The sequence below is a fragment of the Myotis daubentonii genome, chromosome 2 (genome assembly GCF_963259705.1).
Source record: "Myotis daubentonii chromosome 2, mMyoDau2.1, whole genome shotgun sequence".
Taxonomy (NCBI): Eukaryota; Metazoa; Chordata; class Mammalia; order Chiroptera; family Vespertilionidae; genus Myotis; species Myotis daubentonii.
Window position 1 is genome coordinate 156,338,217 of NC_081841.1, and position 16,561 is coordinate 156,354,777.

Below are 16,561 nucleotides of genomic sequence, written 5' to 3' on the forward strand. Positions count from 1 at the left end.
GAGAAAAATCTGAGCTCTACACCTAGGTAGAAAGAAGGCTTTCATCCAGAGTCTCACTAACTTCATCTGTCAGATGGTAATAATAATGTTCAATTCAGGAAGATATTATAGAAGTTAAATGAGATAAACTATATGCTTTATGTTTTTGTAACTAATAAAGTAAATGTGTATGTTCATTCCTGTACCCCTGCTCTTCTTCCTTTTCCAGCTTTTAATGAGGACCTTCAGAACTGCTGTATTCAGGACATTTGTATGAGCTTCCAATTTAGAGAGCAAACAGGTGAACAACAGAAACTCACAGAAGAACTGTCTCTGTGCATGCTCCTATCTGGCTAGGCAGGTTTGCAGAAAAACTGCATTTTCTACTAGGCCTATGGCCCTTGAAAAACCTCTTTGGAACTGTTTTCCCCTCTGTACAACATAACTAAGATTAATATTACAGCTGTGTTTTTAAGATTAGAAATATTGTATGAAAAATACCTATAATGACATGCAATTCATGAATATTAATTATAGAAGCAATAGCTCCGCCTATAACCAAGGACATTTTATGAAAAGAAAATGTGTTTTACTCTTTCTTCCTGTACATTTGTTGTTTGAAAGTATATATAAAGTTATATTTGTAATACCCCCATTTGAGAGCTAAGGAAAGAAAAATTGACTATATGCTATGTTTGTGTGTTTTTTGAAGTTATATAAGAGTTACCTTAAAAGCCTTTTATTCATCACACAAAAACAAAGTAATATTTTATTTTATAAAATAAATAAATAAATTTTACTAAGTAAGATACAGCAGCTGAACCAATAAGAATAAACACTACATATGTAATGTGTAGTCTTAGTACAAATAAGCCAGTAAGTTGTTCTGATGTAATAGTTGAGATGAGATGGACAGGTAGGAACATCTTCCATTTTTAGGACAAAATATTGGGGGAAGAGGGTATAAAGGAAAGGCATTTCATGAAAAGATGAAGCCCGGGTTACATTCTTGGCCTCCTCTGGTGTGTGTCCTACTATTTAATAGAATTTTTGAGCACCAGTTTAACACCTAGCTTCTCACATTTCAACAGACACCAATTGTTATAGCATCTATGGGACTTAGACCTATGACCCATGGCCCATCATTCTTCCACCATTAAATCTACTTTTAAAAAGTATTTGATTAAAACTAAAACCAAAAATGTGAATAAATAATGGTAAGGAGAGTCATAAAACTTAGTTTGGCAAATGTGCCTTCAAATGTGTCTTTAAAAGTGATTTTTAACAGTTTAATGTTATTATTATTTTTCATGTTTCTTTGAACATTAGATTTTTCAGTGAATTGTGGCTATTAAAGAAGCATCACACTTACCTGTGGTGGAAGCAGGGGCAGTCTTATAAAGGCGAGAAGCATACTCAAGTCATTGCATCTTCTCTGCATGTCATACTTCACCCACATCATTAATGCATGGAAGATGGTTTCTTCATCAGGAACATTTACATCATCACTGGCTAGGAGTTTATGGAGCTCCTCAGCTGGAAGCAGTAAAAACTCTTGATTTCTTATAACTTCCATTATGTTTTCCTGCAGAGAGAAAACAAGAAAACATCTTGGCATAAATTTGGTTTCACTTTTATTTAGCTAGCAAAGCATTTCAAAAAGAAATGAGAAAAGTAGTCAATAACCTTTGTTCTCATTATAACATAATCCTTGAGAATTAATCCTTCAGAAACTAGAAGCTGTTAAGATGAAAGCATTGTTATTGTAATTGAAGTGTAAATGTAACCAAGACAGCACAGATCTTGTAATAACAGGGGGATTATAATGTGGAGCTTTGCTATGCAGGCAGAATGTACTAAGTGATTAAATGTTTAAGTTTCAAGTGGACTGCTATGTAAGATTCGGTGAATATGAAAAGAGTAGCATTTCAAAAATTTTAAAGCTTGACAGACAACTTATACATGGATCAGAAAATGGGAATAAAACTAGGAAGAGAAGTAACACATACAATACATCACTGTATATTCAGAAGGGAATAAAACAGCACAGATAGTCCATAGAAGTCACAAAATCTCATACATTCCACCCTTTCAGTGTCTTTTGTACTTCCTTCTCATGACAATTTCTCTAGCTTAATTCAGATTCCTGTTAATTTTCTTCCAGATTACTGCAATCACCTTCTAATTACTGTGCTTGACTCTAGTCTTAGCTTCTCTATTGTATCCTCCACAATAATAGTAAAATAATATTTCTAAAATATAAATTATCTCATGATATTCCTCTAAAGTTTTTGTGTGGTTTAGTTTCATTTGTTCTCCTCTTGTCTTTGGTTCCAATCTCTTGGGTGGCCACACTGGTTCCTTATGATCTCACCTCTTCCTAATTCGAAGACATCATTTTGTACCTTATCTGCATTTCAGTCACACAAATTACTACTGTTTCCCTTTGTTATGCTGTTTGACATATCCTTCCTCACTCAATCTATTACTTAAAATTACTTTATCGGCTTTGTTTTCCTAGTTTCTTTCTTTTTTTAAGACTTAATTCAAAAGCTACCTGGTATCTAAGGGCTTCTTGAGCCCTCTGCTCGCTCCCATTTGTCCTGACCACCTCGTGCACTATATCATGTACAGTGCATGGTATTCATATCTCTAAGGCAACAGTTGGCCAGTCGTAGCCTCATTTTTGGTGCACTTAGGGGACTTAACACAAACATTAAACTCCTTGAGAAAAAAACCCTGCAAAGATGAGCAGTACATAGTTCTTGAATAGATGTATTTATCATTTTTGTAGAGGAAAAATAAAATCTTGGAAATAGTTTAGAACAGTGCAGTGGTTTTCAAAAACTTTGTAAAAACTAGTTGTCAAAAAAACTGTCTTACATTTAGCAGAGAGGCCTCTGTGGCTGAGATATGGATACAGATAGCGGAGGCCTGACTGGCCTTCTCTTTTGTCCTCCCCTTCCCCACTCCTCCTCCACATGTCTCCTGAGATATCTCCAAGGAAGCTATAACTAAGGCTTCTTGGTTTAAAAGCCACATTTATTGTAAAAATCTCAATAGGGTGCTTATTTTGGAAAACGAACAAAAACAAACAAACCTTGAAATGGAGGGACTAAATCTCTTCCAAAAACGACATTGTGACTACTCCAAAACAGCAGAAGATTCGGCAAGTGCTCATTAATCTGTAGGTCAGGGCAGATTCAAACCTATTTTCTTAAGTGAGACCTGGCCCATGTCACGAGTTTATCACTGGAATTGAATCCCAGGCTTGATGGGCCTTCGGTTTTCACAAGACAATGTCAACTTTTAATTTTTTTTTCAGGTCATCTGTCATATTTATTTACATTTTATTGACATCACAGATTAGCTGATTTCCTGGGAATTGTTTTGTCTCCTGTGTTCCCTCTGTGCCTAATACAGTGTTGTGTAAATTATGGATGCCTGATACCTATTTACTGAGTGAACCAAATAAGTGTTCTGAGACTTAAAGCCACCAAGTTTCTCTAAAGAGCTACAATAAGGTAAAGATGTTTTTGAAGAATGTTTGATAGATGTTTTTGTACACCTATTTTCTCAGTTATTTAAAAATCTATGTCTCTATGAAACTACACACAGAATTGTATAGCTAGACCATTAGTACCAGTACATAGTGAGGGATATCATAAAAAAGCAGCTCTGTGAAACTTAGTGGTGACTATCATAAAGATATTGTTCAAGGCATATTTCATTATATTTTACAGTATCCTTTTTATGATGGCCCTTGGGAGGAATTTCTTTCAGGTTTTAGTAGTAGGAATAATTGCACTTCTCTTGAGTAAATTGGTTTGCTTTTATCATGGGTGTTGTAAATTATGAATTGATCAGATTTCTTTTTTTTATTTGGCCTCCGGAAAACTGAGAGTCCAACTGGGATGTATCTGATAGGAAGGCTATAGCCTTTTATAGTTTGATTTCTTTTTAAGACAGCTCTGATAATGGTTTTGTTTTATATCACTACAGCAGATTTTCTTTTTCTTTTATTCTTATATCTAATCTAAAGAGATTTCTATAATTTTGTACCTTTGTGAGTCACACTAAATCTTCTAAAAACAAGTAATGTTTGTAAAAACTTCTAGGAGTAAACTGGAAATGAGGCACTACAATCAGATAATATTGGATCTCACACTTGCCCATATATTATGTTGTTTATCATTTTTATTTTTTTAGTTCCAGAGTTCTCTTTATTTTTTCATCAAGTCTTCTTTTAATGAAAACATGTCTAATATTTTTCTTTCTTTCTTTCTTTCTTTCTTTCTTTCTTTCTTTCTTTCTTTCTTTCTTTCTTTCTTTCTTTCTTTTTTTTTTACAATCTAGCTCTGGAAATTGTTTCAGTTTCATCACATTTTATTCAGTAAAGAAGAAAAAATATCAATGCACACTGATTTCCACTGCTGGAACACCTTTTCTAGCTCTATGTTTTCTGAGAACAAATGATGAGAAACATCAAAACTTGTTGGCTTGTTTACCTTCTGTGGAGAGTGGCTATAGCGTTTGGACAGGTTCAAGCCTCAGGCTAATGAGGGAGCACGGTCCTCTCATGGCAAAGCCATGTGCAGGCCCCGCTTGGAGGGCAAAGCTCTCCCAGCACAATTATAGTCAAAGGCTATGGTTGTAAGCTTGGCCTTATGGTCCGAGCCTGGGGTCCCAGGTGGCCGAGTGCTGTGGGCTGCGGGAGGTGCAGCAAGTGCTGCCCAAACAAAGCTTGATAGAGTTCTCAAGTGCATGTGATTCAGTAGCTTCAAAACTCGCATTAACATTATAAACAACTTGACCGCCCCCTTACTTTGCCTTATGGGATCTGACTATAAAATAAAGACTCAGCTTGCAGGCTGTGGCACTGACTCTCCATCAGAGAACAGTGTCCCACCTGACCCCAACTGTATTCTCTTGTCTGTCTTCTTTAATCCTTCACTGTCCCTCCTCAGGTTCACCCCTGGCAGTGCTGGACGCGGTTCATCTTTTGTACAATACCTTTATTTTAAATCGATTCAATTATTCATTCCACATAAATTTATAGAACTCTTAATGTGTGACCCTATATAATAAAAGCATAGTATGCAAATTGTCCCCTTGACCTGGAGTTGTCTGCGAGTTCGACCAGGGGGCAGGGCTGGCAGGGGAGAGGGAGGGAATACCCAGCTGGCAGCCGGCAGCTGCTAGGAACCCTACTAGTGCATGAATTTTATGCATTGAGCCTCTAGTCCTGGATAATTATAGTGAGTAGAAAAAAATGAATTAGCATCAAAAATCTTACTACACATCTGATATCTATATAACATGCAGTGCCTAGAAAATGGTTGTCATCAATTCTGTAAAGAACAGTTTTTTAAATGGACTTAGAATATTAGGTAGGCGTATAAATTAGAAAGTGGGAAATGTAAAGATATGTATTATTACCAGGGGAACGATATAAACAAGGGAGAATAGCAGATAATATAGTATAAAGTGCCATATTGGGTGTGTCAACTTGACTGAGAATGAACACAAAAATAGTGGAAAATAACATTGAAAGGGTAATTTAGACCATATAATAGCATAAATTTATTCTCAACTTTTATAGTCTCTCCACTAAATTGGAATATGTGTATACATACATCTTTTACATATAAATGGAAATATTATCAAGAGAGATTTTGGCACCAAATTTAATTTGCCACTACACAAGGCACAGTAATCTTTATTAATAGCATAAATAAAGACTCAATTCTGCATCTGTTTTTCCACTACATATTATAAAATAATTTTTCTAACTATATAAAACTTAGTTTTGTTTTATCTAAATAGAATTTTCTTATTTTTTTATTTTCTGAATTTGACTTAAACAATGATTAATAATTGTTTTAATAAGTCTGAATTGACTTACACAATTGATAATCTAATATTAATTTCCTCTGTATTAATTCTGTTATTGTTGGTAATATATCAACACATAGCAATCATTTTTCTTTTTAAAAATGTTTTTTTATTGATTTTAGAGAAAGAGGAATAGAGAGGGAGAGAGAGAGAAGCATCAATGTGAGAGAATCATTGCTTGGCAGCCTTCTGCATGTGCCCTGTTCCCTACTGGGGACCAAGCTTGCAACCTGGGCATGTGCCCCAACCAGGAATCAAACCAGCCACCTTTTGGTGCATGGGACAATGCTCAATCAATTGTGCCACATTGGCTATGGTATAATTCATTTGAAATTCCATTAGAAATTCACTATTCTAGATTATTTTAAAAGTTAGCTAACAATTAATGGTAACATCAGGCCAGCATATGTAAATCCCATTAATTACTATGGTTTAGTTATTGGTTATGTTTAACATATGGATAGTAAACTTTTGTAAAATATTGAATAAATGTTCAAATAACTTTAAACAGAAACTTTAATATTGTTTGCTTCATTAACAGCTACTACCAAAGCAACACACTATACACTATGATGGTTAACTCAAAGAAACCTCTCTGCCATGAAAGTCTACTGAGCTAAAATCTACTGTCTCACCATCTCGCCCAGCGTGACCAGTGATCATTTAGAGGAGCCTCAGACTCACTGTCCTAAGCATTATGATGAGAAGGCTGATCTTTCGCAGGCCACCACAGAATCTCTGGTTTTATTTGAAATCCACAGAGGTCATGATATTTATTTAATTGTTCATTTAAAAGGTTATTGGTTAGAAAGAGCAATTCTTAGGAGGAACATCCTTTTAAAAAAAGAGCCCATCTGGTTTGGCTCGGGTGGATAGAGCATCGGCCTCCGGGCTGACGGGTCCCAGGTTTGATTCCGGTCAAGGGCACATGCCTGGTTTGCGGGCTCGATCCCCAGAGTGGGGCGTGTAGGAGGAAGCCAATCAGTGATTCTCTCTCATCACTGATGTTTCTATCTCTCTCTCCCTCTCCCTACCTCTCTAAAATAAATAAAAATATATTTTTAAAAAAGAAAAACTGAAAGGCAAGTCAGAGAATTTGCCACATTCTCTAGTTAAGGCTTAGATATGAAACATAAAGTTTTAGTCTAAAGTCATAGAATTATAAAATTATAATTCCTTAAGCATATCTTGCAAGAAAAGTTTTTGGAGTTTCTGGTGCATGCATGATTCTACTGTTCTCAGGAGCAAGATTAAAACATGCATCTCTTAATTTCTAAAGCAGTGTCTTTTTCACTTCATCATGTACTAGATTGAATAGAGTGGCTCCTAAAAATTCATGTTCACTCAGAACATCGGAATATAACCTTATTTGGAAGTAGGATCATTGCAGATGTAATTAGTTAAGATAAGGCCATACTGGATGTGAATGGGCCCCAATCCAATGACCCGTGTGCTTTTAAGAGAGAAACTTATAGAGACACAGATATACCATGAGAAGATCATGAAGACAGAGCAGACACAGAAGATAGAGGCCATGCAAAAAGTGGAGGGATCAGAGACAAAAGCCATCCTGCTATAAGCAAAGAATACTAACGATTGCCAGGAATCCCCAGAAGATGGAAAAGGCAAGGAAGGGCTCTTCCCTCGAACTTTCAGTGAGAATCTGGCCCCGCTCACATCTAATTTCAGACTTTAAGCCTCTAGAACTATAAGAAAATAAATATATGTTGTTTTAAGCTACCAAGTTTTTGGTACTTTGTTATGGCAACCCTTGGAAAATAATACATAACATAAAAAAATTGAAAGATAGCTATGTTAAAACTATTGCATAAACCTAATTATTCCCAATATTTTAAATGTCAATTTATAGGCTCTTTATTTTATATAATGATACCTTTTAGAAATATTAGGTTTCTCATGACCCAAAGGAGTATCTGGGACAGGAAAAAGTGGTCTACTCTCAGGGTCAGAGTCTCTTCAATTTATATTTTTTCCTATTGCCTCTAGAATTCAAACTTTCTAAAAATGCAGGATGGGGAAAGGCACCACTCCCATTTATCAAGGGCTTCTTGTTACAGGCTCCTTCAAGTGGCTACACTAACAAGACGCTAACCTTTTCAGGTTAAAAGCAATTTTCCTGAGCTTTTGATTATCTGCCTTGCCTAAATTTTTAATCCTTGCGTCAAAATTGCTGCCTGAACTCTTGAGCACTATCTCAGAGTTCAAAGAGAACAAGACTTATTAAGAGTCACACCTTGTTATTTTACATATGAGAATGCTGAGGCTTAGTGGGCTCAAACATAGTCACAGTGCCTGACTAGGAAGAGGAATACAGTTTCATGTCCTATTACAATTACTGCCTTATCTAGCCTTTGATTAACTTCCCCTTCTGCTTCTCTCTCCATCTAGTTTGGACTTACTGTCTCTGGTTCCGGCAACATGTATGCACCCTGATTCTTGAGTGCTCACCTGGGCCTGTTTCCACCTCTTTCTTGGTGTATCTGAGTTCCATAATGTGCCTTTACAACGGTTCTCAACCTGTGTCGAACGACCCTTTCACAGGGGTCGCCTAAGACAATCCTGCATATCAGATATTTACATTACGATTCATAACAGTAGCAACATTACAGTTATGAAGTAGCAACGAAAATAATTTTATGGTTGAGTCACAACATGAGGAACTGTATTCAAACAGCCAGAAGGTTGAGAACCACTGCTTTATGATTATGAAGTGTCAATAGATTATAATTGGCATGGGGAGTTGGCCAGGATTTAGATCCCAACCCTGCTACCCACTGGCTGTGTGATTAGGAGGTTGGGTTCTTCAACTGAAAATGGGAATAAAAAACGATATCCACCTTAAAACACTGTTGTGAGGCTTAAGTGTGAAGATTAAATTAAATTTTCTGTTCAGAGAGAAGTAGGTGACATATAACAAGTGTTAGATAAGCATTGGTCATTACTACTTTCCACCAGAGCCTACCCTTCCCTTCAGCCTCCTTTTGCTTCAGCCTTCTATTGGTGGCTCTATTGCCTACACTCATATCTCTTTATGTTCCCTATTTTATATATTGACTAGAGGCCCGGTGCACAAAATTCATGCATGGGTCGGGTCCCTAGGCCTGGCCAGTGATCAGGGATAATCAGGTTCCCCACCTCCCCACCTCCCCACCTCCCCACTGCTTCCTTCTCTTGCTGCCCACATCTGCCACCACCCACCCCTGGTTCTGGTGATTGGGGCCTGCCAGCCTGGAGGAGGGACCAGGAGATTGACCAGCAGGCCCCATTGGTGATGGGTGCCTGCCTGCGGGCTGGGGGCAACTCCTGAGTTGAGCGTCTTCCCCCTGGTGGTCAGTGCACATCATAGCAACTGGTCCTTCTGTTGAAACAGTGGCTTAGGCTTTAATATATATAGATTTTATTATGAAACAAAATGTTGTTGAGGTTTGGGTTTTTTTTGTGTTTTTTTTTTTTTTTTTTTTTTTTTGCCAAGTATGCTTTTAATACTAGAGAAACAGAGAGAAAACAAGGAGAGTTCTGGCCCCTAGGAAAGTCACTTTCTAATGTGGAGGAGAATATGATATTATAAGAAAAATATGTATATTTGTAACAGAAGAGAAAAAAATGGAGAATTTAATGGAGTCCACAGTATGGGAATGCAAGTGGAATAAAGGAAGCCAAGGAGGAGTTCGAGTTAGGAGGCAGACACCTTTCCTCTCTGAAGTAACAATTCCCAAGACAAAGAAGTGTTTCTCATGAAATCATAGATTTGGAGAGTGGTAAAAAATGTTGATGTCATCTGGTTCAATTCTCATATTCTCTAGCAGGGTTATAAATGGGAATTTTGCAACCTCACATAATCTCAAATTCAAAATAATCTTTGAAGTGACTTAAGTGAATGTTTACTTCATATCGTCTTTCTGTGTAATGCTCACCAGTCATTATAATAACGGCCAAAAACAAATATGGAGCAAACATTGCACAAAAACCTCATTTCTGTCATTTATATGTATCTATATAGAAGTAATTAATATTATCCAGGTGATAAAACAGGAAAAGAAGTGTTCAGAGTTTTCAGTGGTCAAAATTTAACAGTGTTTGTCCTGTCAATTCTGTCATGAGTGTTTAGAAGAAGACTATGGAGTATAATTTCTTTAATTATTTAAATTATATATCATTCCCTTTCTTAACAATAGCATTATACAGTAAGCACCACATGTGGTTTGGTCTGCTACAGGAAAGCTACTTAGGGCTAAATCTGGCAGAATAAAATGACTAGCTACCACTTCTTTATTAACACTTACCCACCTACTAAGTATGGCTACTTAACTGGTAGTAACTCTTTTTATAAAGAAATATTAAAGTGTCATTTTTTTAAAAGAAGCATTTTCTAACAATTTTAAAACTGTTCAGTATCAAATAACTTGTGATAGTCATTATTCAAGATTATCTTATGGGATGAAAGATTATTTTAAGTCTATGACTTTGTTTTCTGACAAAATGTTGCTAAGGAGGTATGAAGATTTAGAAATTATAGTGGAAATAAGTTTTTAGTAAAGAGGATTGTAAAAACGTCCCAATTCTCATACTTTCTAGTCATGATTTCCTAGGCAAAGGCACTTAATTATTATAAGATATAATTTCCTCACCTTAAAAATGGTGTCTATAGCAACACCTAGCCTATAGACTTTTTTCTGATTTGCTCTCAAGCACAATTGAGACTAGAAAAAAAATGACTCCTAAATTTAATAATATGCAAAGTATATCCAATTATTTTCAAGGGATTCATTAATCCTTGAAAATAATTTGGTCAGCTTCTGATACTGGAGACATATCATACACAATTTTAACATGTGATACCTATTATCTACCAAAGAAAAAGGAAGCATGTAGAAATCATTTATAAACTTCACTACCAAGAAAAATAGCTCAGTCAGCTAAACATTTCTACTTTCTTTTTTTGTTTGTTTAACCGAAAACTAATTAACCATTCTCAAACACGGTCATTGCTTTGTAAATTATGTAACACTATCTGTTCATAAATTATTAGCCAGAGCGGTAGTATTGATTTTTACAATTATTAATATTAGGCACATTAACTTCTTGGTAGAACTTAAACCTATCTCTCCCCCCTCCTTCATAAATTGCTCTGCATTACTATTACTATTTACTGAGTTTCTTTTAGGTGTTTTATAGAAATTGTTGAGAATAGCAGCTGCTGAGGAAAGTGAAAATCTCTGCAGAATCTCTATGAAAGCCACAGACTAGTATCTGTGCCAGCTCACAGGAGAAATGTTATCACTCCTAATTAAATCATGAGACCATAGCATACTGTGCATTCAAAGCTATTTCTTTCCATTGCTACAAAGTGTCCAGGACACCAGATCACATAAACTTTTTCTTAAAGGAATTGCAATGCTTGATAAAAGCATAAAAATAATGATCCTCTACAACTTTGCCAGATAAAGATACTTTTAATGCAAGGTAATCTATCTGTCCTCTCAGCTAGGACATCTTGCAGAAAATTGACTGCAAGAATTTACTTAAATGTACAAAAATGTACATTTTACCAGGTAGTTCTCATGTTGTACTTATAAAAAATGGAAAGAAAATATATCTCTTATCTTAACAGAAAACAATTTTTTTCAAGACAAAAGAGGATTGCTTCATCCACCCATGTTTCTATACTCTTTTGTTCTTATGCTTCTTAGCATAAATGCTTCATCAGGAAAGCCTGTTATTTGCATAATCTAAAATAGCCAGACAGTTGGAGTAAAATATATGTATGGGAGGAAAACGGAAAAAAAAAAGGGAGTATGGAAATGGCTTACATAGTCTCATTGATTATTTTGCAGCAAAAAAAACCCCCAAACAAAACAAAACAGAAACACAGCATTAATGTTCTTTAACAAAGGATACGTTATACTTTTGCAATCTTAAGGTCTAAATGGTCTCTACAGTAGCATGTAAATTTTTAATTATAATCTTGCATCTGTTTATTACTTAATATAAGGATTTAGACTATTTCCCTTCTGGGGTGGGCTAATTTACTAGCTGCTTACAACCAACATTAAAAAAATCACAGCACAATATATTCTCTTATATTTAACCCATTTTAAACTTTTTATACAGCAGACAATTGTAATCATTGTCAAAAAGTCAAGTAAAAATGAGAAAGGAGCTATAAAAAAATCTTCTCTAGAAAACCATAATATGAAAATTAATGAAAGTGTATACTTTATGTAAAATAATTGGAATGAATACAGGTAATCCTCTAAACAGTTATACAAATATATATTAATTTTCCTTTAGTTTATCAAATAATCATTTAGTGCATGTCATTAATTTATCTCTCAGCAAATAAAAGAATGATTAACTATATTACAACATATGCTGTTACATACAATACATTAAATATGAGAGCTGGTGCCAAACATAATTCCATGGAATTTTATCTATAATAATAAAAGGATAATATGCTAATTAGACCAGACGTCCTTCTGGATGACCTTCTGGACAGATGTAGCCAGGGCTGCGAGGGAAGCCTGGCTCCCCGGTGCCAGAGGGAAGCCAGTGCCGGCAGCAGGGGGAAGGAAGGCCTACTCTTGCACGAATTTATACATCAGGCCTCTAAGTATCTATAATAATAAAAGGGTAGTATGCTAATTAGACCGGACATGATTCTGGCTGTGATTCTGGATGTCCTTCTGGACTAAGCTGGGGCCAGAGTGAAGCTTGGGTCTCGGGTGCCTGTGGGTAGCCGAGGGAAGCCAGCCCGGGTCCCAGGTGCCTGCAGGTGGCCAGAGGGAAGCCAGTGCCGGCAGCTGGGGAAGAAAGGCCTACTCTTGCACAAATTTCATGCATTGGGCCTCTAGTTTTATAAATAAGATGCAGTAAAAAGATGCAAGGACTACTGTGAAAAAGTAGAAGTTCATACCTCACAATAGCTATACACGTTGCCATCTCAGAGAGTTTCAGTATGGAAATGGCTATTCATTATTTCTAAAAATACTCTAATTATACATTTTTACATGTAATAAAGCTATTAAGTAACTTCCTAAGCACCCCCTTGATTATTGGCTTAATAATACTCCCATTGATTACCTCACAGTTCTGAAGTCAGACTTCCAGGAAAAGTGTAGCTCAGCTGAGTTTCTGCTTCAGGTTTCACAAGGCCAAATTTAAAATATTGACAAGCCTCCTTCATTTGTGGAGTCTTGGAGAGTGAATCCGTTTTCAAGTTTATTCAGGTTGTTAGGACAATTCCATTCTTTGTGGCTGTGTGACCGACATCCCCATTTTCTGTCATGTTGCTGATTCTGAGGGCTATTTTCAGCTTAGCTTGAAATAGCAAAGTTTGAATCCTCAGCTTCAAATCTCTCCTACCTCCCCTTCTGCCCCATCTCTCCTCTGTGTTATTCTGCCACATCCCTCTGATGGGCTCTGCTGCTTCTCCTTCTGTATTTAGGTACTCAGGTCATTTCACTTGAATACTACTAGATAATCACTCTGTCTTAAAGTTGATTAATTAGTCACTTCAATTCCATCTACAAAGTCGCTTCACAGCGATACTTAGTGTTTGAGTAGATAACCAGGGATTTTTGACAGAGAGAGAAAACTTCAGAATTCTGCTTACCAAAGTATGCCTGGCTTTCAAGTTTATCAATTTTTCATGTTTGTTTTTCAAAAATTTAGTGAGTGAAGCTTACGGATGTAGCATAAGCCATACCAAGCTTGTCATTCAACTAAAATTTTCTGTACATCTAAATATACTGAGAATTTATATGTAATACAGATAACAGTGTGGTGATGGTCAGAAGGAAAGGAGGATGAAGGTAGGTGGAGGTGGGCAAAGAGGGTAAAAATAGGGACAGAAAGAGACTTTGCTTGGGGCAACGGGTATACAATGCAGTGTGCAGATGATGTTTTGTTGAGCTGTACACTTGAAACTTATATGCTTTTGTGAACCAATGTCACCCCAACAAATTCAATAAAAAATACTAAACATTCATTGAGGTAAACACACTAAACAAACTAACACACTAAATACATTAAATATTTAGTGAATACACTAAATACACTAAATGCTTACTGAGGTAAGGCATTGCTCTACTCTCAAGAAATTCCAAGTATTTTAGAGGCTTCTTATAAACTGAAGAAGTGAGAAGGCAATTTTGGTTATTTGATTAATAGAACACTAGTATTATCTAGTTGAATTTAACTTCCTCAAAAATAATACTTAAGTGATAATTAACTTACTTAGAATCAAACAATGAAATGTTATTTATTTATTTTTTTTATTGCTTAAAGTATTACAAAAAGTATTACATATGTCTCCTTTTTATTTTCCCCCGCCCTTGACAATCCCCTGGCCTCCCCTACCCCCCAGTGTCCTATGTCTATTGGTTATGCTTATATGCATGCATACAAGTCCTTTGGTTGATCTCTTACCCACCCCCCTCCTGCCCTCCCACCCTTCCTGGCCTTCCTGCTGTAGTTTGACAGTCTGTTTGAGGCAGCTCTGCCTCTGTATCTATTTTTGTTCATAAGTTTATAATGGTCTTTATTATCCAGAAATGAGTGACATCATGTGGTATTTTTCCTTCAATGACTGGCTTATTTCACTTAGCATAATGCTCTCCAGTTCCATCCATGCCATTGCAAATGGTAAGAGTTCCTTCTTTTTTATAGCAGCATAGTATTCCATTGTGTAGATGTACCAAAGTTTTCTAATCCATTCATCTACAGATGGGCACTTAGGCTGTTTCCAGATCTGAGCTATGGTGAATTGTGCTGCTATGAACATAGGGGTGCATATATCCTTTCTGATTGGTGTTTCTGGTTTCTTGGGATATATTCCTAGAAGTGGGATCACAGGGTCAAATGGGAGTTCCATTTTCAGTTTTTTGAGGAAACTCCATACTGTCTTCCATAGTGGCTGCACCAGTCTGCATTCCCACCAGCAGTGCACAAGTGTTCCTTTTTCTCCACATCCTCTCCAGCACTTGTCGTTTGTTGATTTGTTGATGATAGCCAGTCTGACAGGTGTGAGATGGTACCTCATTGTTGTTTTGATTTGCATCTCTCAGATGATTAGTGACTTTGAGCATGTTTTCATATGTCTCTTGGCTTTCTGAATGTCCTCTTTTGTTTGTTTGTTGTTTTTTTTTTTGTTTTCTTTTTTTTTTTTTTATTGCTTAAAGTATTACAAAGGGTATTACATATGTATCCATTTTATCCCCCCGCCCTAGACAGTCCCCTAGCCTCCCCTATCACCCAGTGTCTTATGTCCATTGGTTATGCTTATATGCATGCATACAAGTCCTTTCGTTGATCTCTTACCCCCCTACCTCCTGCCCCCCAACCCTCCCCGGCCTTCCCGCTGCAGCTCGACAATCTGTTTGAGGCAGCTCTGCCTCTGTATCTATTATTGTTCAAAAGTTTATAATGGTCTCTATTGTCCACGAATGAGTGAGATCATGTGGTACTTTTCCTTTATTGTGAATGTCCTCTTTTGAAAGGTGTCTATTTAGGTCCTTTGCCCATTTTTTGATTGGATTGTTTAACTTCCTTTTGTTAAGTTGTATGAGTTCCCTATAAATTTTGGAGATTAGGCCCTTATCAGATATGACATTGGCAAATATGTTTTCCCACACAGCGGGTTTTCTTGTTGTTTTGTTGATGGTTTATTTTGCTGTGCAGAAGCTTTTTATTTTGATGTAGTCCCATTTGTTCATTTTCTCTTTAGTTTCCAATGCCCTAGGAGCTGTATCGGTGAAGAAATTGCTTCGGCATATGTCTGAGATTTTGTTGCCTTTGGATTCTTCTAGTATTTGTATGGTTTCCCGTCATATATTTAAGTCCTTTATCCATTTTGAGTTTATTTTTGTGTATGGTGTAAGTTGGTGGTCTAGTTTCATTTTCTTGCATGTCTCTGTCCAGTTTTCCCAACACCATTTATTGAAGGGACTATCTTGACTCCATTGTATGTTCTTGCCTTCTTTGTCAAATATTAATTGAGCATATTGGTTGGGGCTGACTTCTGGGCTCTCTATTCTATTCCATTGATCAATATGTCTGTTCTTGTGCCAGTACCAGGCAGTTTTGAGAACAGTGGCTTTGTAATACAGCTTGATATCTGGTATTGAGATCCCACCTACTTTGTTCTTTTTCAGGATCACTGCAGCTATTCGGGGTCATTTTTTTTTTTTATTCCAGATGAATTTTTGGAGAGTACGTTTTAGGTCTGTGAAATATGCCATTGGTATTTTAATGGGAAGTGCGTTGAATTTATAGATTGCTTTGGGCAGTATGGACATTTTGATGATGTTGATTCTACCAATCCAAGAACATGGTATGTTCTTCCATCTCTTTATGTCTTCCTCTATCTCTTTTTTCAACGTCCTGTAGTTTTCTGAGAAGAGGTCTTTTACCTCTTTAGTTAAGTTTATTCCTAGGTAGCTTAATTTTTTTGGTGCGATGGTAAATGGGATTGCTTTTTTCGTGTCTCTTTCTGCACATTCACTATTGGTGTATAGAAATGCCATAGATTTCTTGGCGTTAATTTTGTATCCTGCTACATTGCCGAATTCTTTTATTAAGTCTAATAGTTTATTGATGGAGTCTTTAGGGTTTTTTAAGTATAATATCATGTCATCTGCAAATAAGGACAGTTTTACTTCTTCTT

General features: G+C 36.4%; 1 protein-coding gene across 1 annotated transcript in view; it reads right to left on the reverse strand.

Moving 5' to 3' along the window:
• KLHL1 (kelch like family member 1) overlaps nucleotides 1-16,561 on the reverse strand; it is a 239,838-nt gene that overhangs the window by 132,953 nt on the left and 90,324 nt on the right. The window contains exon 5 of the mRNA XM_059681208.1: nucleotides 1,352-1,564. Within this exon, the coding sequence (XP_059537191.1) occupies nucleotides 1,352-1,564 (213 nt within the window). The remainder of the gene's footprint in view (nucleotides 1-1,351; nucleotides 1,565-16,561) is intronic.